A 26119-nucleotide genomic window follows, 5' to 3' on the forward strand; every position below is an offset into this window, starting at 1 on the left:
TGATTTTATCACAATCACAAAATCACGCGTGAGTTCTGAAGAACGTGTAAATAATATCGGCACTAAATTCGCTCCATCAGTTTAACAAAGAACTGTATACAGTTCAGTAAAGTTCACACACCTAAAAAGATGGCTGCTTGTCAAAATGTTGATGCACGTTGCCCTGGTAACGGAGCCGGAAATCCAGTGAGATCTCGCGCAAGGAAGCCAGCCCGGCGCGCCAAATTTCAAAGAACTTCCTGGGAAAAAGAACGCGAAAACTAGCCAAGTAGCCACCTTGCCAGCTAAGCCACCCATCGAACAAAATTAAGAAAAAATATAGCTATAGAATGAGCTGATGAATTCCGTGCATTTTGAGTAAGGGTGCGTGCACATTAGTACATTCTGCTGCACCGAGGTAATTTATCGGGAGCAAAAAAGAATTGCTTTCTTGTCATTTTGCTCGCTAGCTAAAGAAGATAGCTATATGCACAAGCTTGTGGGAACCTGCTTTTGTTTTCGAAGGTATGGCATGATCATATAGCTAGTTCTAGATTTCTGTGTTTGGTACAAACATAATGCATTTTGCATACGTGTTAAATGTTGTCTTGCTGAGCAATATTTTTTATTTAGCTAAGTTCTTATCGTGCAATCTCTGTTGTAACAACGAACAGTACGACCCGCATATGGTAGCATTAACTATGTCTGACATTTACGCCTAGTTGGTTAGGTGTGGTATTATACATGACTGTAATTATTGTACTGTACCAAGTTAACTAACTGCTTTGTACAGCCCATGTCAGTAAAACCTTTCGATATTTGTAGTTTAAAATTTGATATTGTTATTGTAAACATGTAGTTTTTGTTGAAACAGGAAATTCCAGCGATTCATGTTTGCATAATTACATCGTCTAATGTGAGAACCGAAGTAGCTATGTATTTTATAATTACATTTTTGGATAAGTGACAAATGTCCATGCTCCCCAATGAATTATTGCATATTCTTAAACGGCAGTATGCATTTTCACCTATTTTAAATTTTTATTTTTTTCAGAAAATGATCAACTTTGAAGCTCCGTTCTGAAATCTTCCAACCCTATCCAAGCTGTGCATCACCTTATATAGTGTGCCAATTTAGGGTTGTTATGTCTAGGTGCTCTAAGCAAATTGAGCAGAACTGATTGAGCAGATAGTGTATTTAATATATTGTGTAGTTTAGTCTCACTCATCTGCTGTTAAGCCTTTGTTGGACATAGCAGTATATATTCAGACTATTGGGATATAGTAATAAAACTGTGAGTGCAAGACTAGATTACTTTGGCTAGTTTAGTGTGAAGCAGAAAAGGAGCCTGGTTCAGTCAGTTGAGTTTGGGTCGCGTGCGGTTCTGGAGCGGCCATGCTTTCGAAAGTCCAGCCCTGCTTCCAGCTTCTGAGGATAGGCTCCTCCTCCCCGGCCACGGACGCGGCGCGGGACCTGTACACGTTCCGGCCGGCCCTGAGCCACTCGCTGTTCCGCCTGGGGCGCACGGTGGAGCTGTGCGACGTGGTTCTGCAGTCCGCCTCCATCTCCAGGATCCACGCCGAGCTGCACGCCGAGAGGGAGGAGGCCGAGGAGGCCAAGGAGGAGGGGTGGAGGGTGCTCATCAAGGACCGCAGCAGCCACGGTGAGGGTTTTTATCAGTCCTGGCTCGCTCTGTCTCTCCCTCTCCCTCCCTCATTCTCTCTTTCTCAGCCCTCTTCTCTCATTTTGTTTATCATACCATTACATAGTTACATCACACCAAAGATGCGCTTGAAAAAGATATTTGACTCATGCGAGTAAGTACCTGGCTTGGTTATTTCTGTAGTGCAGGCAGTGGGTCTCTGCAGTACTGACCTCTCCCCCTGTCTTCTTAAGGCACATGGGTGAATGAAATTCGCCTGCAACCAGGTGTCCAGTGGGAGCTCTCCGATGGCGACACACTCACGTTTGGTGGGCAGTCTGAAGGAGGAAGCCCCGAGTTTTACTTCCTCTTCCAGAAAGTTCTGGTTCGACCCTCTGACTTTGATGCCATCACTGTCCCAAAGGCGAGCTCGTTCTCCTCCGACCTTCAGAACCGAATCAGGACCAACCTGGACCCCAAGACGGAACCAAATTTAGATCTCTCCCCCATAAACAAGGCAACTGTCATATTGAACTCTATCGGAAGCCTGAGCAAAATGAACGGGAGCTGTTGGACTTTCAAGAGGACGGACAAAAACAATACGCACCAAAATTCCGCCTCCTCTCCGACCTTCCGGTCCATAATCCCTCCCTCCACCCCACCATCCTTTCCCTCCGCCACCTCGGTCTCCGCATCGATGTCCGTGCCCCCCTCCTCCAAAAGCAGGCGGAAGTCCGCTCACACGGTCCTGCTGGAGGACGACAGCTCGGACGAAATGCACAAAAACGGAGAGGCGGAGGACCGGCGGAGGAAGAAGGGGAGGAAGCGGAGGCGCCTCTGCAGGTCCGAGTCGGAGGCCTTCCAGGCCTGGGGGCCCAAGGCGGAGCAGGCCGCCGGCAGGCAGGCCGCGCGCGGGCAGTTCGACCTGAAGCCGGAGCCGAGCCGCGGCGCCCCGTGCTCCGCCCTGCGGGTGAGCGCCAAGCCCGGCCACGTGTTCGCCGTCTCCGCCCAGAGGCAGGGGTTCCGGTGGAACCTGAAGGTGGGCCCGGACGTCAGGGCCCCCCCGCCACTGCCACACTCCGCCAGGAAAGCGCTTCCCCTGTCCTCCCGAGGGAGGAGGAGGGCCCACAGCTCCCCCGTCTACTCCTCCATGGTGGTGGGGGGGGAGAACTACACGCTGGTCTCCCCGTCCCTGAGGCTGTATGAGGGAGACGGGGACAGGGAGAGGGGGGAGTTCACTCGATTGCGCATCAATAGTGGGTGAGTCCGCCTTTGTTTGGTCATGTGGAGCTCTCATCTAGGCTGTGATTTCTGTGGGCTGACCACAAAATGAGATCAAGAGAGCCAAACTTGGCATCAAACCATTCTAAAACATATCTTAAAACCTTTGGGCTAGACACATTTTCCTGTTATTTTATGGTATGATAACATAGCCTAAAGATTTGCTTCAAGTCTTTTGGTGTTTAAAATTTTGTGTCCTCTGTCCTTCTATTTCTCTTATCTGTATTTGTTGTCATTTTAATTTCATGACAATGCATATTTGACATTTCTCTCTTTCACTGAGCACTGTCCAGCCTATTCCTAACTGGTGTCCCCTCTCCCCCTCGCCAGTAAACGTCGGGGCAGGCCAAGAAAGCACCCGCTCCCTCAGCCGCCCACGTGCTCCCCTTCGTCGTCCTCATCCTCGTCCTCCTCTTCCTCCTCCTCCTCCTCCTCGTCGTCCTCCTCCTCCTCCGAGGACGAGAGGGTGCGGGGGGAGGAGCCCTGCGCCTCGGCCCGCTGCCGCCTGCCCCAGCAGGAGACGGTGCAGTGGATCCAGTGCGACGACTGCGACGCCTGGTACCACGTGGACTGCATCGAGCGCGCCCAGGGCTCCCGCGCGATCGACACCAGCGCGGACTTCCACTGCGGCTGCCGGTGAGAGAACCCCGCGCGCGGGTCGGACGTTCCACATCGCCACCTCCGCCGAACAGAAGCCGGAACATCACACCGTCTGCTTACAGCACAATGCAGTTTGCCCAATCCATACCGAACGGAATCCCAATGGTTGTTCCGATTGTACATGCTTCAGCGACTGTTTCTTTCGAATCCTTGATAATAGGACGTTGCCCGGGTGATTGTTGGGGCTGGAGCCCATTCTCTGTCCTGTGCTTGAAACGGATACAAGACTGTCTCCTGACAGATTGCCGCTTGCAGGTGCCAAGCAAGAGACAGGGACCAAGTGCCATTTCTGAAATTTCATTTGAGGCTCTGGTCCTTATCTGACTGTGTGCGATGTGCGCATTGGCAGTCTGAGCACAGGGACTGGGAGCCGTTTCAGCAAAGCGTGGCTGTCGGACAGCCTGTTGCTCTGCCTAGCGCACGCAGGAGGTTTCGCGCGTCTGTGAAAACACCTTACAGAGCAGTGCCTTTCCTGACTTTTTATAAATGTGTTTAATGGTGTTGATTATCTAATGCTCAGACTGTTATGACAAAACAATAGGTGGACAATCCAGGTTCAGTAAGTAGAAGTACCCCCCAGTATTTTGTTCCCTGGATTTGCTAATTAGCACAATTCTTCAGCCCAGAGAGAGAATTAATTAGTGAAATAAGCTGGCTGAATTCATGGGTGGGAGAAAGGCACTGTAGGATTTTTACTTTCTGACCCCTGGACTTTCCACCTCTCCCAATAATTAGTCCTTCAAAATGCAGTAGAGAGTTAGTTATGGCTCAAATGTAACCACCAGCAAATGATCTGGGATTGGCTTAATTGGTACCAGAGATCTCATCCGAACCCGTATCCATTTTGTGGAAAAGAGGGATGCTGATCTGCCATCAGTGTAGCACCTGTCTCCACCATTTGTAACCTAAGAGAATACCAGGGGTGGTGGGAGATGTCTGATTTCCAGCACAGGCAATCATTTTCGGGCACTATGGGTTGATTTTCTTGGTGGTTAAACAAAAAAAAGAGAAAAAGAAAAAAAAGATGCTGATCAAAGCTTCATTTTTACTGTGGAATTTGGTGAAGCGAGATTTTGTATTATAACTACTTCAAATGACCTGTGCTCTCCCTTTCTAATGCTGTATTTAATATATATCCATGTCCAACGAGCATATCGATAGATGTTAGTTGGTATATATAAATTTGAATATGAGTGTTCACTTCGATTTGAGGGATCCGCCAACAAGAGTGTAATCTGTGATTTCTGCTCATAATGTTTTGGCTATCATGGAAAAATAAACATATTGAAAGACATATCTGTCCTGATAAGTATCGTCTTTATGTGCCTACACCAAACTGAGTTAGTCTTGTTGTGAACCACGTTTACCTGACACTGGCTGAATAGAAACCACCATGAAAATGTCACACATTCCGAATGAAATTGAATTTTTTGAAATGTGCCATCTAAAGGTTGACGACACTTATATGCGTACAGATGCCTGTTACTTCTGAAAATGACAGGAAAGGATTTATGATTACCTCCTGCAACAAAAATGCGAAGCTTCATTGCAGTGTTCTCAAAACGACGATCACATTAAGAATTCTTCACCTGCATACATAGGGCTTTGAGTGTTTCTGGCATTTGCATGTATATAGGGTGTGATAACTGCTCAAAGTGTAACTGATGCAGAATGTTCTTTCACTTGTCACTTGAATACGGACACTTCTTTCACTCCTTGCCTTGGCATTGATCCTGAGCGATCACAGGAATTTGTTTAATTAGGTTGTGGTTACAAACTGGTTAAAAGTAAGTTTATGAAAAGGTATGATGCAATTAAGTTTTCAACAGCAAAATCAACAAAACAGGAAACTGAAAAATGGAGATTGCACAAAAAAATGTTACTTGGCCTTCGCAACCATTCTGTCGCACACATTTTGTCAATGGAGAAAGAAACCATGTTGTTCATAAAATCTTTGTTACGACCTTACAAGACTTATTACAAATACTGATTTTGTGCAAAGTGACATAACCATTCCAACTGCCTCAAGCCCATATTGAAAGAACTTTGTTTTCATTCAACTCATCTCATAATATTGCCTTTCGGGACCAAAAAACTCAATGCTTTATGGCATGGAAAACAAACTGGCCTGTATTCAATCAATATTTGTCCTTAATTTTGACTATGAAATAAATGCATGCATTACACACTATATCTTCACAAAGTTACAGTGATGCTGAACTCGTTAAACTGTTTGAGAACAAAAAAGTAAAATGTAGATCAATGTAGTAGATCTCTTAGAATTAGGTTCGGGACCATTACATCACAGTACTCCTTTTGGGGAGGCTGAGTGGGGTGCAGGTCTGAGTCCTTCGAGCAGCCAATTACTGCTTCTGTTGGAAATGACACCCACATCTATCCTAATAGCCAATGCAGTAACTTTATCCACCCAGACACGCTTTTCCAAAGGAAAGCTCCACCATCAGGAAATATCAGCACAGTTCCCCCGAGAAGCTCATGTAGCGGGCGCATAGTCGAAAGAAGGAAAGCACAGCCAAACTAATGAGGTGCAGTCGGTGTGAGGTTTGAAATTCCTGTTCAGTCCAAAGGTAGGTTTATTCATTATAAAGCCAACGTTGTTACTTATTGCACGAAAATGCCAACTGAAAATGTTAACTCCTGAATCCATAACAAACTTGTTGTTATTGTGAAGATGCAGAGAAATTTTCATTAGGGTCCTCATATATTTTATTTTCCCAGCACCTTATCAAAGGCAGACTTCATTTCTCATATTTTACAAACTATGCATTTATACCACAGGATGTTCGCTGAAGTAATTGATGTTCTGTGCGGCCGGCTCAAGGACAGAATAACAATGTCATACCTGTTACTAGACTCCGAGTTTCATACCTAGTTTTCTAATCAGTTTGCCACACCGCCACCCCTACCACAATGCGCGAGCTGTTTAGCAGTCCCCGCATGACTTGTGCGTATTATTGAGGGTCGTGTACTGAATGTATGGAGAGAAATAATGCGAATAAATCACAGATAGGCACTTGGGGACTTGGTTATCCCCAGAACAGGCAACAGCATAGCATTTGAAGATAAAAAGGGAACATCTCACTATCTCATATTAAAAATTTCTGTGGTTAAAAGAACGACCCTCCCCACCACCGCCGCCACAAAGAAGTAAATAAATAAAAATAGCAATGTAAAATAAATAAAAAAGCTTTCACACAGTTCATCTTGAGGAAAACATTACTGAAACAAAGATAAATCTGATAGATGTTTACAATTTCCTTAGAGGACCTTGTGCTCCTCTCTGAAAAATGAACAGTAATTTTACCTTACAACCATCCCTTTATGTGTATCAAAATGGAACATGGGGGGGAAAAAATCGAAGTATTTGAAAACATAGCCCAGAGAAACAGTTTGGAGTGATATACTACACAGAGAGTGCCGTCAGCCGCTGGACAGCGGAGGCCTGATTTATGTGCGCTTGCTACAGTTGTCCGAGCAAACGCGTTCACGGCCGTTTTCTCATGGCATCGCTGTAGTTCTTTTTTCAAAGAAACGGCTGAAAGGAGTATCGCTGGCTGCCAAGTGCACAGCGGTTCTCGCCTGCCCTCTCTGGCCTGCTCCAGCTGTCAGGGATGACCTTCGGGGCACGGGCAGGCTGCGGAGGGAAGGATGCAGCCCGGAGCTCATCTGCCGACCTCAGGGCACTCATAGCCGGCTGGCTGGGAGAGATGTACACGGGGTTATTAGGGGGGCCTGTGCTCAGCGAGCGGGTTGACCCGATTGTGTGTGTGTGTCAGAATGAGCGTGTGAGAGACTGTGTGTATGTGTGTGTGTGTGTGTGTGTGGCTGTCAGAATGAGCGTGTGAGAGACTGTATGTATGTGCGTGTGTGCGTGTGTGTCAGAATGAGCGTGTGAGAGACTGTATGTATGTGCATGTGTGTGTGTCTGTGTGTGTGTGGCTGTCAGAATGAGCATGTGAGACAGTGAGTGTGTGTGAGTGTGTGTGTGTATACTAACTATAGAAAACAGGGATACCGTATAGATTACCGCTCTGCTGGAATCAACAGATTCTTCATAAAAGTGAAAGTGAAATGAGTGCACCGAGAAACAGGCATACCTGTTGGTCATTGTGTAATGATTTACAAGGTTAGTTTGTATGAAAGTTTGCTTATATAAACCTGTGTTCCAACAGGTCATGGTGTTTATTATTATTTTTTATTTTTTTTGATAAATGTGTGATAAAAAAATAAGACACTATGTAATAAGCAATACAGGCGAGAGAGAGAGAGAAGCTTGCTATCAGGTATGAACCGGCATAGGGCTCATTGAGGACAATAATTTGTGTGCCAGATTCATTATAATGGCCTTGTGCTCTCTGCCTCCATGTTCTTTCAGGTTCAGATACAGAGTCAGAGGCGTGGAAGAAAAACCCTGGCAGCCTCACCATTGTGAGAATTCGAATGCCTGTGTTTCCATAGCAACACTTTCTGCAGCCACAGGGACTAGAATCCCCAAAACAGGGAGAAGAGAGCAGAGGAAAGCCTAGCACATTCTGGATAAAATATATAATTAGGAAGGAAGTAAGTAAGAAAATGAGTAAGGAAGGAAGGAAGGAAGCAATCAAGGAAAAAAGAAGAGTGACATGGTTCAATTCAAACAGTACTGATAAACATTCTGGGCAGGTGTTTGGAGTGTGCCTTTACACCAGTAGAGGGCAGTACAGTCTTCATATCGGCTCAGTTAAATTTTTCATTCATGAGAGCATGCATAAGTAGGCTAAAACAGTTCTGGGAAAATGGCCAGTACAAGTATATCAATCAACTTGACAACAACGACAGCGTGCCAACATCCTCCGGGTGGACTTTTTCTTTTTTGAATAACTGCTTTAACCAAGAATGCACGTCCGCGGTCTGCTAGCACGAAAAACTAAAAAAAAAAAAAAAAAAGAGCGCTCTCATCTGCAGCTCTCACAAGAGACGTGAAACGGAGTGTCAAATAACAGTGAGAGGATCGGTTACTGTAGTCTGTCGGCTGTGTAGAAACAGCTACTGCATGCATTCACTTGAATAAATGGCTCATTCAGTTTGCACAGGGAACAGTCAAATAATGAATGCTAGGCTTACATGCAAAGGTAAATATACAAATTTTGAAAATGTAATGCCGGACATCACACACTGCCATGGTCTACTGAACCAGTGATATCCTGCAGAGGCAAGCTAGTTTTTTCGCTGTTCGACAATCCATGTGCATCATCATTCATAGAAAAGTACTGGTAAACATTGCCTAAAGGCCTTTATTGATAGAATACCAGCCAAATGACCCCCAGCTTGTCTCTGGGAACTTGGCTCTGACGTGTTGTTAGGATGGAACAGCCCCACATCTACTGAGGTCAATATTATCTCACAGAGGAGAGTGCAGTTTGTATCGATTGACCTGCAAGCATTCTGGAGCTTTTAGGGACTGGGTGTTGTACATTAACCTGTTACGTTGTGTCCAATAGTTTATGCGCGAAACTGTTATCCTGTGTTCAGTTTATGCGTAGATTTATTCCCCTGCGCTTGGTTAATGTCAACAAGCACATTACCTGCCGGCCTGAAGTAACGTCTGGATTGGCAGCCTGAGATCGTTCGAGCGGGCGGAGAAAAGACACAAATGCAGCGTTCGCCGCAGGCCGTAAAGATTAGCGCAAATGTTTACACTGTTAATGGGCAACCCTTCATCACGCCTTCAGCTTCATTTAACAAACACATAAGTAAGACGAGGAATTGTCATCCAGCCGAGGAAAGAACGGTGCGAGCAAATATTTATTTGTGACTGGCACTGTTTTGCATTCCTCCTGCCAGCAGGTTGCAGTGTTCACACATTAGGTGCTGAGAACCCATCCTTCAGATGGGGTGTGATGATCTATTGCGAACATCTGGTTATTGAAAACTCCCTGTGTAGCGAGGCATGCTAGAATCAGTTTAGTAGGTATCTGGCAAACAGTTCGGGGAAAAAATGTCAAGCTTTAGTGCAATGTATTTTAATTACGCATACTTGTATAGTTAATAGTTAACTATGATGGATGACTTATGTTTCAGATGGAACAAAGAGAATGAGTGTGGGAGTAATACAATATGACAGTTAATAATACTGTAGCTTTGACTGGACTCATCGCTGAGGTTCTGCATTCCCTAACACACCCACCAGGTCTAATTTAACATAATCATACTTACAAAGAGGAGCTAAAAGTACACACCTATAAATTACCGCGATAATACTTAAAAGACTCAAAGGCTTTGCTTATTGTGTTGGCTGGCACTGATGGATTGTCCAGGGCTTTGTGGAAAGCAGTGAAAGGTGTTACATGATGGATGTATTTATTAAGCACGTCAAGGTATGTGAGGTTGCTGTCAGGTAGAGCCTTGTGGATAGACTGCTCCCACCCAAACTCAGCAGGACAAGATAAAAGGAAAGCTGCCAGAGGGAGCTGGGCCAGGATAGGTCACTCGCTCCTCCTCCAGATGTAGAGAATTCACTCCATGGTCACATTTCAGAACGTCTCCTCCGTCTCCCCATAGCAACACTGGCCTCGGATCAGCGCTCAGCGAGTGAGCACTTCACTGTGTGCAAAGTGATTCCTAGCCTGGTAGTGCTTACCGAGCTCTCTGCATTGCAGATGGTTGCATAGCATCCTAGAGGCCTGCTTTCAGGATAGTGGCTAGAAGGCAATGGTGGAGAGTAATCAGGAATCTTGAATCAATCAAACGGAATATCTTTCGCAACCACAAAATCAAGAAAAGGTTGATGTTATTATCCCAATATAGATTTCACAGAGTCATAAATAATTATTCAAAATGAACACAAAAATAATTCTGAACATATAAAAAAAATGAAGGAAAAACAGACTCAAATCAAATCAACTCCAAAAAATCCATTGCCCCCTCCCAGACAACCCCAGCTCAAGTACCACGCCTTCGCTGAACATTTCGCCGCTCTCTCTCACCAGGGAACACGGCTGTGGAGAGAAACGTGCTTAAACACTGCAAGCCGTAATTCAAACGAAAATGAAAGGAAAACCAGCAGAACAGATAGCAAGTAATAAACACATAATTAAATGAGAAACTGAAGAGTGTCATTTCAAGGTCACATTTCGAGGGGGAATTGAATTTATACAGAAACTAAACCAAGCATTTCCTCACAATGAAAATTTCACGGTTGCCATTTTTGTGCCGCTAGTGCGCGAGGCGCGGAATCAGTGAGGGACCGCTCGTCAGCTTCCTCTCACGGACACTATATTCCTTAGGAGCATATTCACCTCTTCAGATGCAGCGACTTGCTTTAAGGGGGTCCCGTGTAAGACGACATCACCAAAATGAAGCCCAAAGAATTTATCAAACTTTCTGAGGTACACCAAGGAAGCATGAACCAGTAAAAAGTGTGTACTGGAGCAAGGGAGTTTTGAATACAGCCCAGTGCATGTGGACCCATGATGTAGCAGGAAGAGGGGGTTATGGCCTTCAGGGGGGTGTTCTATTATTTTTCCAACCTTGTGGTGAAAAAACGAGGTGTTTGCCCTGAACAGGAAACAGAAATATGATAGGAAGCTATGGGATACTGTACAATATAATGCTCGTTGAGATTCTGTGCTGAAATAGCTGGAACCAAAGACAATATGTGCAGACTGACAGCTGCACAAGTACTCATGTCGGTCCGCTGCTTTTGGATCAGCAGGGACACACATGCATTTGCATGCATATTACACGTGCAAAATAAAACATAAATGAAAATGTGAACAGATAAATATATTTTTAAATTGTGTAAAATGTATTTAACATCGTACTGAACAGTAATGTTACTAAATCAAATTGCCAAGGATTTCACACAGGGGGAGGCTCTAGATAATATAAGGAAAGATTTTTTAATAAGCCATCTTGGCACGTAACAAATGTAAAAAAATACCATTCACGAGAGAGTTAGTGGGCATGAAGCCCACGGCTATGAACCTGCACTCAGATAAAGTCAAGTGTAAACAAAAAGCACGTAGCCTGAGCTGCCAGGAAAGGAGTTTTCACTCGATACGGGGTTCTGTCCAATTCTCTGATCCTTTGTTAATGCCACACTCCATCCAAAAGCCTGTTTATAGCTGTGAGCGCTGTGCCAACTAAATTTCTAATTAAAAATTACTCTTACTATTTTCATTTTTCCAAGGTGTCAATATGTGTCTGGTGTTAATCCTTTAAACTTGTGACAATATTTCATGAAAATGAATGGTTATAGGTGTCCAATCCTCCAATGTGGTGTGTCCATTATGTGTATGAAAAAAGAACAGAAAATTATATGCTGTATAAAAGGAACTACTTTGCATTGTAGATCACATGATTGCATTTGGAACAGTGATCAGTTCCTGCATTCTTTAGTCTGTTCTTGCTGATCTGCAGTTGTCCAATGCCTACGACATCAAGTGCATTTCTGGGGAGAGAACACACTCAAAGATCTCCCAGGTTACCACCATTCTGTAGAACGTTATAACAGGTACCAAGAGAATGTGGGCTTTATTGCATACAGTTCACACAAATCATGTAGCAAATAGTATAATGAAACATAATACTCATGGGTAAACATTAGTAGGCATACGCATAATTTATGGAGAAACATTATTAGTTTACATACAATGCTCGTAGCTCCTCATGTTATGAACAGACATCTCTTGCTTGCTCTTCCCTGCTATTGACTCCTCTTCCTGGAAAACTCAACCAGGTAAGAAACAATTCTGCATGCTCAGCTAAAATATCCCATAAGCCTGACGGGATCTATGCAAGGCTGCGTATCAGCCAGAGGAAAAAAGCTCAGATACCTAAAACCCATTCAGCAGAATAATTTAAGCGCACGTAATTAAAAAAGAATAATTCTAACATTTCTTCACCAGCTCTGTGTGATGCGAAACCGCGTTTCTGTTTTCGGGGGTTAGACGCGCGGTGTGAGTTTTTTGCAGATGTGGCCGGATCGATGGGAGCCTCTCGCCACGTCTCTCGGCGCAGCGGGCGGCGGACGGAGAGAAGCTGACGTGGAACGCATCGATAATCCGGCAGATGAGCCGGCGCCGCTGTGGCATCGACGGTGAAATACAGGGAGAAGACGAGGAACAACGCAGAGGCCCGCCGACCCCTAAAATACGCACATTGTGTTTGGGGAATGAGTGGGCTGGGGCTTCCTCTACAAGAGGTCCTGCAAATCCACAGCAGTGTAATCTCAGGTACACAGACATTCAGGGGCATTCAGAAGTTGGTGAAAGAGCCACTAGCAGCACCATTGCAAAACTGTGCCAGACTCCATTCCGAAACTGCGCAAGTGCTGTTTCGTCAGTCCCCTGTATTGGCAACTAACCAGCAGCACTGATGAGGAGACGATATGCAAGATGGCTATTGGAAGGTGACTTCAGAAACCCTGTGTTGCAAAAATAAAAATAAAAAATATAAAGAAAAAACACATTGCATTTGTGAAAGGCACTTGAATGTGCAGATGCTCATACACATAAAAACACACACACACACACACACACACACACACACACACACACACTGTTTACATTCCATTTTTCCTACACACCCCATTTATAGCAAGACTGAAATCAGCAGGTGAAAAATACACTTTGGAGAAAAGTACCCAGAGAGCACAATTTAACTGTAAAAAGAGCCCCTAAAATAAACAGAATATAAGAGCGGGGGGGGGGGGGGGGGGGTTATTTCGGGAGATGTGAGATTTCGCCCTCTGGAACTGCACATTGTTACGTCCCTTTAATGTATTTAATTAAAATGAACAGTGTTGCCTGCCCCGTGGAACGCCATTACCAGATGGACATTTAGTTACAGTTCTGCTAATAAAGACAAGGGCGGGAGGGAGGGAGAGGAGCGAAGAAGAGGGGAGTAGGGGAATGAGTGGGAGCAGGGGGGTGCTAATGATAGAGTGGGAAGAAGGATGAAGAGTCACTGAGGAGAGAAAATGGGAAGGGAGGGCCAAAAGGAGAATAACACTTCAAAGAACAAAGTGGGCGACCATGGATAAAAAACTGTGCTGCTAACTACGCCTTCCTCCTGTGGAGAAAGCACATTAATCCAACACCTTTCTTTTCAGACAAATTTTATCTTGACCTCAGGGGTCATTCTGAAAATGGTCGGTTGGTGTCTTGGGTCCAGGGTGGTATATGGTACCTTTACAGAAAGCCCCAGAAACGTGTCTGTGCCCACCTCCTCTGTGAGACAGAGGAGTTTAGTTTAGCTTTTTCAGTCACTACCAAAGATAGCTCCGGTGGGCGTGATGTATACAAATGTTCTGAGCATAAACAGCCTGAAGCTTAATCTACCGCAGGTTGTATAAATCTACAGCAGCGCAAAGGGTAGGTATAACTGAATGAATGAAGCACGCCACTGTCTCGTGCAACATTCAGGAATCAATCAGCTGTTGAGTGGAACAAGTGGGAAAAACAGTCACTGCGGGACTGTGTCAGGCACACAGTATCTGCACTAATCAGTGACATAGATGTGACAATCCTGTGCAGTACAGCTATCGACATGTGACTTTATTAGGCTATGGGGCCTTAACTGTTTAAGTGTCATTAGCACTGAGCTGATCTTGCACAGAGCAAGAATCAGTCAAAGAGCTCTCACCCTGTCGAAGTCAGTCACCGTTTTAGCATCTCATTCCTGGCACCATCGAGAAAAAAGGCAATTAAAATATATGACTCATTAATAAAATATTAGGGCAAAAGTGCTCTTGCTTATTCAACGATATTTGGCAGAGAATTTACAAAGGCAAATGCAAAGCGAGGCAGCATAAGACAGCCGAACTGACAGAAAACAGCCGATAGGTCATGTTCTATATGGAACTAAAGCTACTCTGTGAAACAGTGAGTCAGATATGTAGCCTTGACCTCTGATATAAACTATAATTATAGTCTAATACTACAGTGTTGTATGTGTTTAATATATTTACAATATTAGTCATTCAATCCCACAGTTATTTGGACTCTCAAACGAGACATCACAAAAAGGTTAGCAATTAAAAACGAAACGGTAAGGCATTTCCGATAAGGACAACACATTACTGTAACGTTACCGTGGAAATCCCCAGCTAAACGGGGAAAACAAAATCATTATAAACTCCCGATACATGAAAATAAGAAAGCCGTGGGAACTTCCCAAACTTACCTTATAAATCTTGACGTTACGGTGTCGTGACGTTACAGTGACATCACGATCAGGCAAACCACCACCACAGGCAAACGTGCAGCAGAGTCACAGTCAAACTAATCGGCACGGTGAACGTAGTAGTAGCTATCCTATACCGCTACTCACGTATCAGTGACATACTGGATCTACCTGTGCGCATTTCCCCGTCTGCAGTCGCGCCTGTGATCGGGTGGGAAGGAGTTCAAAATTACCGTTATTTCCTAAAAGCAACGGTACACCAAGAAAGACAACTACGCGACAAGAAATATCGAGCGCGAAACTGCAACTTACGGACTTCGGCGTAGTAGCCTACTGTTTGTTGCGTATATTATCTGAACAGATCTTCAGAAAAAAGATCAATTTAATTTTAAACACAAATCTTCTGTTTTTGCGCTGGTGAGGATTTTATGTTCGCACTTTCCAGTGGAAGACTATGGCGAGAGACTACGCTGGAAAATGCCTCGACTTTAGGAAGAACTGTGGGCTGTCTATGGGGTTCATTCTCATAATAATTGGAGGTAAGAAAATGTGATGCAGCCCTACCGTTATATCTTGGATAGGAGGACAATCTGTAACTTGCTAATGCGTCTTCGCCTCATTTGTGTTTATAACGCACGGTCAAGATTGCACAAATTAATTATTTGAAATGTCTAATTTTGCACGCACACGCGCACACGGACACACGCACGCACGCACACACACAGCTGTTTCGATTGCATTACATTAAATAGTGAATGGTCTGCTTTAGTTCCCTTATCTCTAGGCTATTACACTGGCTTACACTATCTAACTCGTATCCAGAGTTTCGATACGCCATGTTTAACTCAAGGTGCGGCTTCCTAGGGTAATTTTTACGACGGAAACCAGCAGGTGTGATTATGTATTCCCCATTCCTCCCTTTTCGGCGTCTACACCAACAAGAAATTCCCATGTTTCCATATTCTCATATTACTTGCTTTTCTTTCGAATGTCTCTATTATTTCCACTTCAGAAATTTGCAACGGGAAGAACGAAACGCAACAGGGTGTTGTCACTGACAGGCGGTTGTTTACTGGGATTGGATTAGGCTATCTCACGTTTGTAACATGGTGGTTGAATGCGTTGGCCAGTGTTGCATTTATTTCTGTCTACGGATTTTGTGTCCGTCCTTTATAGCTAATTAGTTATTATCATTGGGGAATTGAATTTCCGTCCCCTGGAGCAATAGTTAGCTATGGACATTTGTCGCGCGTTTTTTCCCCCTAAAGACCTGATTTTCTTCTGCCCCTAAAGTAGCCTAGAAGCTTTACTTCCACGCCTTCACTAGTTCTGTGATAAATAATCAAAGCTGTTGTGAAAGGGGCACTACTAGTCTGTATGGTCACAAATAACATGCCTTTGCTGGGTATTTGTAAATTGTGCTGCTGTTAACCTTTCAAACTCGCCTGGAAGAGTGCGCGTCTCTATAGACTGTATAAGGCCCGTTTCTCAGGTGCACCGATGCGTCTGTCACCTGACTGTAGGCAACTCAGTAACCGTCAGTTTGTACGGGCTTTGGGTCTGGTCGACTCGAATCTCTTACTATTTCACACCGTGTTATGGTTAAACATTACATGTGTGCTCACAGAATTATGTGCAGTTGTATAATATGTGCTTCTAAAAATAATTAAACCTGGGAATCTGCCATATGCCAATTTACTTGAATTACTGAAGAACTCCCTTTTTGGCTTTAGCAAGACGATAGTAGTACGCAATTCATTACTGCTCCGACAGAGATAGTCATATTGCGCAGCCACCCAGAACTTGCTAGTTTGTGTACTCCGGGAAATCGGGACGTTTCCTAGTAAAACTGAACGAGTTGCTATTCGTTTAGTTTACTGTTCCGACCGAAAGTTGCAAAGCTAAAAGACTACGCTATATTATGAAAGACAAAACGCCGAATTTTCATGGAAGTAGGCCTACAGTGCAACAAACGTATAACGCGGTTTCGAGATGACACATTTTTATTGTTTTACGCAGTTCGTTTTGCGTGGACACTTTGTTGCAATGAAGGTGAAATAAATAGCCTAATCGTTATTGTTTCTATGTTGGCCTCTGAAAACAATTCAGTAATTGTATGCAATCTGGCTGCAAGAGATAATCTTATTTCAGAGTTATTTCTTGCTTGGTTTGTTTATGTGGGTCAAAAGAGCCTGAACCATGTTGTCATGGAGACCTTTTCAATGAATACTTCGATGGGGGGCCTGCTGGCGTCGTTTTAGCGTCGGTTTTTAACAGCAGGGGATTGTGACTGAAGACAGTCCACATTACGGGCTTTTTTCCAGCATCGTGTTTGCTCAACTATTTGTTTTCCTTAAACAAGATACATGGATACAGATCATGTTAATGACGGCAGCCTGCAGTTTGTGGGAAATAGGCGAGTCAGAGCAGTCAACAGGTGGTATTAAACAACTAGCTTAGCTTACCGTCTATCTGTTATACATGTTTGTACGTAAGTTTAATGAATGAAAAAGCCCGTGCAATTACCCCACCCCATCTCTTCCATAGAATATTCCCCATCGAATTCTTTTGAGACAATTTAGTAATGTGAAGGGGATACAATTATTGACAAAAGCAGTTATCTGATGTGTCTATAGACAACACCCAGTTCATTTAAATTTAATGGTGATTGTATCCGCACAATGGTGAATGTGGTTTTCTTTGTAACCTTATGTTCAGGTTTCAGTCGTCAGATTCTATCAATATTCTCTTTTATTATTTGTGATTTTCTTGCTTCTTTTTTTTACTAAAAGTAAATGTTGATGTTATTCTGAATTGAGACTAAAATAAAAAAAGTAATTCTGAAACAAGGTGCAATTTCATTCTTGTTATGCACAAACTACCAAAATCATATAGAATTTGTAAAAGCATTTACAGAAAAAAATAATCATAAAAAGCATTGTAGGTATACCCTAACTAAACTGAGTATAAGCTTTTGTCCCTTTGGAAATCTTTGGAAGCTTTTAGAAACATGTGGTGTTGTCTGAATTGGTCTAAGCCATTAAACAGTTGCCACTTAGACCCTGTGTAGGAGATAAATATATACATTCATTAGCCTGATTTGAGTGTGACAGTTTCTGTAGTATATTTGATTGCAATGTATATAAAATAGAAGCTCATCTGGGCTTTGGTATGAGAAATGTATTTCTGGATTCATCTTGTGTTTATCTTCTGCCATTAAATGAAAGACCCGGTGTAAATGAGGAATTCTGCTCACCTCACTGAAACTTAATAAACAAGGAGAGAAAATGAACAAAAACTTAACAATAGCTACCACATACCACAAATGTGTAAGCAGCGATGAGTCCAGTATCCTCAGGATAACAGGGCTGGTCATTTAATGGTGGATAGCGATGCATTCCATCTAGATTGCACACGTCCACGTTTTTGACCAAAGTCCAGATATTCCGGGAACTTGGAGGATTTATCACCCTGCAAATTCTTTTGGTTTGATTCTAATTAAGTTTTTTTTTTCCTGGAGTGAGTCACCAAGAAAATATTCAGAGGGTTGACTCCCCCGAAACTCTGTCTGCGGGGACGTTGCTTCCTTGTACTGTACTGTCATGGAACGTGATATCCTCAGCTGGGATTGCGATAGTGGGAGAGGTCAGTAGGGACGCCGGTTGCCGGGCTGTTGCTATGCTGTGCCATCCATCTGGGTGGAACCTCTCAGACATCACTGTTTCAGCTGGCCGCATGGCCCAGCCACGGTCAGATGGGGCGACCCGCTGGTGTCCTGTTTGCTCTGGCTTTTTGGTGGAGTCGCTCCAGGGAACAGCCTGTTGGATGTTGGACCAATCCTCCATTCCTCTGGTCTGTGGCCCATTCAGACAATTCTTCACATGTTTGTCATGTGATGCATATCCTATCAGGACATTCTCTTCCACAGGCTAATCGTAATATTCTGGGGAGTGTTAATGTTAGCTCTGGTGTAAGGGGACAGTACCAGGTGTTCCCCTAATGTTGTAAGATTTTCTGTAAAGATGGTCGTCTGGGGAAACGCAGCATATGCTTCTGAGCCCCTTCCGTCCTTTCTCGAGGAATCTGGGCCTCGCGGTTCACACGTTACGTGGCTAATTGTGTTTGACTTTTCCGTGCCGGTGTGATTTTTACTTTTCTTTTTTTTTTTTGTGTCTGACGATATTTCGGCCTTTTCTGTGTAAATGTTTGCATGCGGCCTGGCAGCTGGGTCTTAGAAAGCGGTGCCAGGTCATCACGTTGGCATTCCATCGCCGTATAAGGGCAGGGAGAGAGGCAGGCTGCAATTACTGAGAGAGCAATGGGGCTTTTTAACAGAAAGGTTATTTCATCTTATCTCTCTGCTGTTGTTTGCATCACTCCTCTTCCTTCTCTCTGCCCCCCCCCCCCCTGTAGAAAATCCTGCGCACAGTGCACTTGGCAAACAAGGCAGGAACTGAGCTCAGTTTCCCGTAATCTCCCAGTCACACCCCTGTGCCCTGACTGACCTCCCATTACCAACCGGTCCATTTGTTTCTTAATGCACACACGTGAGCACGCCGGGGCTTAGCGTCATTGCTCCGGTAGATTGTTTAGACGCTTCAGCCAATGGCGGGCGTTTCTGCTTGCGTTTAGGAGGAAAAAGCCAGTTTTGCACATTTGAAATTGGCTGCTTCTTAAAAAACATTTTTCCGTCGCTCCGTGAAAGTCAAGCCATCTTATCTTCCCGACTGCATTGCTTTTGAAACCATAATTAGCTTTCTGTCATCTCCCACCATTTCGCACTTTCTCTCCTGTTCCAGCGGTAAGTGTTGGTGTCTAAGAGATTATCCGGTGACATCCCCAGCTGCCTGTCACACGTTTTCTCGTTTTTTTTGTGTTTCCCTCGTGCTCTTCGTTATAGCGCTGCATATATATCATGTAAAAAGGAATTGTAAAATCTCTCTCTCTCTCTCTCTCTCTCTCTTTCTTAGTCTAAAGCTGGGAAGGTTAAATAGTGCGGTGTATAATTACCACTGTGCTTTGTGAGCCCCCTCTTTCTCTCCAGCACGCTGTCTCACGTGCCCATTCTCGCACCCCTAGCCCTTTCCCTTCATTCTGTGGTCACCCTCCCCATCTCCCCGCCCTCCTCCTTCTCTCCATCCCGTCATCGCTCTTACCCGATTTAACCCTGTCCCGTGTTTGTCATCTGCATTGGACTGCTTGTAATGAGGCGAGACATCACACTCTCCTTCACCCCGTATATGTATGTCCAAACCCCCCCTAGCACCCCCCACCCCCCCACTCCATCACACAGACTACCACCCCCGCTTTGCCGTGTCCCACGGCAACGTCGAGCTCCCCTGCTGCCTTCTCTCCTGTCAGGCGCAGCCGGCTCGCTGGTGTGGGGGGGGGGGATGGTGGGGGGGGTGCCTGAAACGCTGATTAAAGCGGCAGAAGAAAGCAGATGCATCGTTTACAAAGGCCAAGCGCTCCTGCAGGGATGCGATTATGCGCTCTGTCGCCGCGCGCGGCGTCCGCGGCGGGCTCTGGGGCCGCGGGCGGGGCGCACGGGGGTGGCGGCGCGCCAGCGGAACAGACGTCCCAGCGTGCGCCCGCGGAGCCCGGGGGGCAGCGCCGAACAGAGCCGCGCCCGCGGCGGGTGGGCGAGGGACGGCCGGTTGCCTGCTCCGCCCCCGCGGGGGGAAACAGCCGTGCGCGGCCTATCGAGAGACGGCAAACAGACAGGCAGGGCCTCCGGTTCCCGTGCTGTAATTTGCACTCCGGGCTCTGGCGGATGAAGTGCCACCCTCTTTCCAGCTCCCCTCTAAAGCACCAATCAGGACCCGGGGAGAGAGGCTAAATTCGTTTAGCTGAGAAGATAATGTGTGGAATTAGGTGGTTTGCTGAATTAGGTTCCCAGCTGGAAGAAAAGAGCTGCAGTGGCTGTGGGCCCCCAGCACTGGGGGTGGGTTAGTAAATCCAGCTCAAGTGTGAAACAACAGGTCACCATTTACAGTGTTTATTTTTGCATAATTATTTTTGTTTTGTGAGTAATTTTTACATCTTAAAAATTTTTTTTAAGAGCATCCAGCTACCTGTAGGCAGGTATTTAAGTGGTTGTCCAAGTGATCGTTTCCCATTTTGGTCCGTGCCTTCATTTGACTCTAAAACTCTCAACTCGTTTAGGCCTGTGGCTAATGACAGCACGGCTACTGAATTGACGAAGCGACGAACTGTAAATCTGTGCAGTAAAGAGAAGTGAACAGCACAGTGAGCAGCTTTTCAGTGTTGTGCAACTTCCTGCAACAAACATTACTTCAGCTAAATTATTCATTTTGCATTTGTTCTTGAAATCGCGCTGCTCCGTTTTTATAGGACATCACCGCTCACAGACCGGTCGCTTGAAGAACTGTCAACATGAGCAAACGTTTCATTTCCGAGGGGGAATTTACAATGCTATAAGCTAGAAACAAAGAAAACCATTTTTGAAATATCATCTAATGGTGCAGCTTTCACGTCTTCTTCTTGAAAATGTCCGGCAGGCATTTTTGGAACCTGAAAATGTAATATAGCCCACATGAATCTGTAACCAACCGCAAAATCTAACACTTGAACGCAAGAGAAAAGACCTTTGGTCACAATACCAAGATTAGACTGTGTCTTCATCGCGATGCAGTAGATTCTTCCAGGGCCACAGGTAACTCCATTATTAAATCCAGCACTTCCCGCAGACCTATTAATCCTTGGGGACGTGCTGGGACTGAATTTTTGAGCCGCCGAGACTAAACATCAGGCAAGAACATATTTGGTAATAATAAATGCTGAGGTCTGATTTGATACTCCAAAGAAAATTCAGCTGTGACATCTGGTGGTTAAGAAGCAAGAGAATGAGAATCAAGTGGCCCTTTGAACAAAATTAGAATCAATATTTCATCTAGCAAACATATAAGTTGCATGAGATTATCTGGTGCTAAATCAGGTCATGGAAATGGCTGATCACTTGTGTGGGATAACGTTACTGACTTCAGTTTTTTTACCAGAAATTTTTCAGTTGTAATGATGTTAATGGTATTTGAGTACATCACAGGCACGTGCATCATCATTGAATATTTGGTGAGCTAACTATCTAGCCAGCCATCATAGCTAGCTAGTGATCAGTAATAAAGTTCAGAGTAGATTGGCTCTGAGAACAAACTTTTGCTTTGTTTTACTTTGTTTTGCTGAAGGCTCAAATGGTATCTTTAAAATTATATAATACGTATCTACTTCTAGTAATATTTATTATGTAAGCCCACACTAGCAGGTGTGTAGCAAGCAGAAGGTATGTAAATACTGACAATTATACGTTTGACAGTAGGCTACACCTGGTATGTAAACGTTAGACAATAAAATTTAGTTCCCCAGCTTTAGCCTACAATGAACTCTCCCTGCAGTTACTGTGGTAATTTGCTTGCTGGAGGCCATTTTTTAAAATCTTTAAACTAGGCTAGTTAAATATTTGTTAACCTGTTTATTATACAGCTAATTAATTGCTTGATTGGCAATCAAGGAAAATAAATGTTTACAAGATGAGAATAATGTTTGGTTTTTATGTACATGCTTACATGCATATGTACATTCATACATACATATACTAAACAGCTGAATATCTTTTTACAAGTGGAGAATTTGGATTGAACTTTCAGGATGACACCTTTCACTGGTGCAGTCCTTTCACATATTTTTGAGATTTCATGTAGCATTTCTTTGGTACATCTCTAGTGTATTTACTGTTGTACTTTTGCATGTGCCAAAAATGTGGTTCCCAAGAAAACACAAAAATATAAGCAATACATAAACATGAAAAGAAGCAAGCAGATCCAACTGAGTTTTCCCTCCAAAACAAGACCCTGTTGAAGCGAATGCCTGACATTGCATAATATTGAAGAATTTGTGATAACCATGGGGGGGCGGGGGGGGATATTTTGCTTCAGGTTGCACGCAGAAACGTCTTAGTGTTACGAAATAAAGTAGATGGAATATTCTGCGCAGAAGGGTGTTTTGCTTTGCTGAAATCTCCTTCAAGTTACAAGTGACCCTGAAAATGAAAGTGGGAATCCTGGTGAGTCTTACTCATCCTTTTTTTGAAGTTATTTTTATTCCTTCCACTGCTTGCAAAGGACTGCTTTACGTTGACTAACGCAAGTATCCAGAAGAGAAGAAAATGCATTTATATGACATTAAGCAGTGTCAAAGAGGGATGCCTACCTACAATGCAGCCCGTAAGTATTTGGACAATGACACATTTATAGTTATTTTGGTGCTGTACTCCAGCACTTCGGGTTAGCACCAGTATTAAAAATGAATCAGTGAATATGAGGTTAAAGTGCATCCATATGAGATTAATTATGTAGGAATTCCAATAGTTCCCCCATTTTAGGGGACCAAAATTGATTGGACAGTTGGCTACTCAGCTGTTTTCTGGCCAGCTGTGTGTTGGTGCATCATTAGTTCTTGCAAAAGAAAGCTAACAAGAGGTCTAGAGTTGATTCTAGGTGTGGCCTTTGCATTTGGAGGCTGTTACTGTTGTCTCTCAACATGAGGACCATAGACGTGTCAATGCCAGTAAGGCAGTCCATTATGAGGCTGCAAAATCTGAATAAGTCAATCAGAGACATAGCCAAAACATCGGGTGCGTTAAAATAAACTGTTCAGTTCATTGTTAAGAAGCAAGAATGCGCTGGTGAGCTCAGCAATAGCAAACAGCCCGCGGAAGACCACTATAGTGAATGCTTTCAGCTGTGAAGAAAAAACCCTTTTTCAACTGTCTAACAGATCAGGAATACTCTCCAGGACAAGCCTACCTCAGAGGATTCACTGCAAGATACAACCCGCTGGTAAGCCTCATGAACAGAATGGGCAAGATAAAGTTCCTGAAAAGGGCATAAAAAACTAGAGTTCTGGAACAAAGACTTATGGTGGTGCTAAGGCTTGGGCATGTATGGCTACCGCTGGAACTGGCTTTCTTTTCTTTGCTTTTCTTCATGATGATGTGACTGCTGCTGGCGGCAGCAGGGTTAATTCAGAAGTGTACAGAAGCATCTGCTCAGATTCAACCAAATGCCTCAAAACTCCACTTCACCTTGCAGCAGGACAGTGACTCCAAACATACTGCTAAAGTAACCAAGGAGTTTTTCAGGGCCAAAAATGGAATGTTCTTGACTGGCCAAGTCAATTACTCTACCTGAATCCAATTGAACTTGACTAGACTGAACACAAAACATCCCCGAAACAGACAGGCACTGAAGATGGCTGCAGTACAGGCCTGGCAGAGCATTGCCAGGGAAGATAGCCAGTGTCTGGTGATGTCACAGTGGTGATGTCTATGGTTTGGAGACTACAAACAGTCATCAAATGCAAAGGATTTGCAAACGAGTTCTAAATATGACGACTTCATTTAAGATTATGTTAATTTGTCCTATTTTTATTATGTTAATTCGTCCAAGTTTGTCCAAACAAGGGATCTTTATAAAAAAAGGGGTCCAAGTCCTACACAGTTCACCCAATATGAATGCAGATACCCACAAATTAAAGATGACCTCATATTCTTTGTTTAATTTCAAATCCAATGAGCTGGGGCACAGACCCAAAAGAACAAAAATTGTGTCACTGTCCAAATACTTACGGACGGCATTGTACATCTTGAATGAAGTACTGCATTTGTTTTAATTGAATCATAACAAGCAAAATGCTTAAACATTTCAGCTTTTACCTGTCCTAGGGCCAGATTCAGTCAAACACGCTTAGACTGTTTTTAAGGGCTTGTGCACTTCAATCATACCCTTTGGATTAATCCAGAGTCTTATCTCAAAGTCTCCTCGGCTCACCTTATTAAGATAGGGTTTTGTGCTAATAAAAATGAGTTTTCATTTAACGCTTGACACTCCTGGTTGTCATTCGTTGGTCAATCTACCTTCTAAAATACCTACTTTTTCATGCTAAATTTGGCGTTCTCTGTAGTACAGGAAGGAATCAAACCATGGAAAAATACACTGTTTCTGCTACAAGATGACTTTCCCCACTGGTGGTATACTAAAAAACATTAAGGAGCTAATTAATTAGTTTTGTTTCATTGGTTAAGGACAGACAGACCTATATTTGGACTCATGCAAAAGAGGTTGTTGATGTGCAATATTTAACAGGTATGAACAGACACTGAAATATGGTTATGTACATTTTTTCTGTTGCAGTAACTGGCATCATTTTAAAACTATTTTTATCTTTATGTAGATTAATGTACATGCTTAGGCTTCTGTTCCGTTCCTGCAACATTAACTTGGCAGAAAAAAAACAGCATCTTGAGAGTATCGTATCCCTGCAGTATTTTACAGAAACTAATGTTAGATGATATCAGTGTTCTGGTACTTTCCGGTCCAAGGTCATTTGCTTGCAACTTCTTTTGCTTTAATGATATATAAAAATGGCACAAGCAAATTTTATTCTGAGAAAAAAAAGAACATTTATTCTAATGTGTGCCACAAGGCATGAAAGCTTGCTTTAGCTAGAATGAAGCAACTTAATACACTGGTATAGTGAGATATATGCTTCTACCAGTTTTATCTTCAGGAAGCAGATGTACTGTAATTGCTAATTATTTTATCCAGGTGCAAACTGTACGCTATATACACCACGCGTATGCCGTCTGGTTTAAAGTTGAACTCCTTAATCATCATTATACACATCAGAATGCCACCACATATCTTCTGAATTGTTAATCTCCTTTATGGAATACTGTAGCCCAATAACATTTTAAAGGATAATTTGTTAGCAGTTGCAATAACATTTACTCTCAGGAACTTGTTTTGACTCACCAATGTTTGTTTCCCTCCTCTTCCTTATTAAATAAAACTATTTTGTTCAGTGCCCAATATATTAAAGCCAAAAGTGGGGGGAAAAAAACTACCACTTTAATAGCTTTATTGTTAAGATTTTACATGAACTGATTATGCTGACATCCAAACAGATTATTTGCAGAGCGTAAGCTCTTTAACAAAGCTCCCGCCTCAGGCCCAGGCACCGCAATTTTCTGGCAACACCTTTTTGTCTTTCTTGGATTTTTCAATCTTAAAGAGCTTTAAGGTTTGTTTCACAGAATACGGAACAAGTTGAGTTTAATTAGATTGAATTGCATATGCCCTTAAACTTGGTTGTGTGTTTGATTGAGCCCAGGGGCTAGCCAGTAAATGCTAGGATGAATCATGTGGGCTACTGTAAAAAACAGCGAGTGTTTAAAGAGGCGCCATTAATTGAAAACCAGGGGTGTGAGTTTTAGAGCCCAGTGTTTGGGGCACAGTTCAGAATCGATGGAGACCTTTTGGAAATGTTGAAACAGAGGTATTGAAGGCACGGCC

The 26119-nt window shown here is 43.7% G+C and overlaps 2 protein-coding genes across 3 annotated transcripts in view; both read left to right on the forward strand.

The window, feature by feature from the left end:
- The first annotated feature begins 229 nt into the window (after positions 1–229).
- tcf19l (transcription factor 19 (SC1), like) lies at positions 230–3726 on the forward strand. Its single transcript, XM_035428955.1, has 4 exons — positions 230–504; positions 1034–1643; positions 1877–2882; positions 3234–3726. Exons 2-4 carry the CDS (start codon positions 1376–1378, stop codon positions 3541–3543), a joined length of 1584 nt encoding a protein of 527 aa, XP_035284846.1. The 5' UTR covers positions 230–504; positions 1034–1375; the 3' UTR covers positions 3544–3726.
- Positions 3727–14831: 11105 nt separating this feature from the next.
- The window catches only part of pvrl2l (PVR cell adhesion molecule related 2 like), a 58101-nt gene continuing 46813 nt past the window's right edge, over positions 14832–26119 (forward strand). Inside the window, exon 1 of one of the 2 annotated variants that reach the window (XM_035429550.1) lies at positions 14832–15289. In XM_035429550.1, the coding sequence (XP_035285441.1) occupies positions 15205–15289 (85 nt within the window). In that variant the 5' untranslated portion in view covers positions 14832–15204. The remainder of the gene's footprint in view (positions 15290–26119) is intronic. The other variant, XM_035429551.1, reaches the window with a different exon arrangement.

This window comes from Anguilla anguilla, chromosome 8 (assembly GCF_013347855.1).
Source record: "Anguilla anguilla isolate fAngAng1 chromosome 8, fAngAng1.pri, whole genome shotgun sequence".
NCBI classification, from domain to species: domain Eukaryota; kingdom Metazoa; phylum Chordata; class Actinopteri; order Anguilliformes; family Anguillidae; genus Anguilla; species Anguilla anguilla.

Excerpts from the sequence above, each read along its gene's own strand:
- tcf19l (XM_035428955.1), top strand. The coding sequence starts at position 1,376 with ATGCTTTCGAAAGTCCAGCCCTGCTTCCAGCTTCTGAGGATAGGCTCC. Across the intron at positions 1,644-1,876 it reads CAAGGACCGCAGCAGCCACG|GCACATGGGTGAATGAAATT; the intron begins GTGAGGGTTTTT and ends TGTCTTCTTAAG. Across the intron at positions 2,883-3,233 it reads CGATTGCGCATCAATAGTGG|TAAACGTCGGGGCAGGCCAA; the intron begins GTGAGTCCGCCT and ends CCCCCTCGCCAG.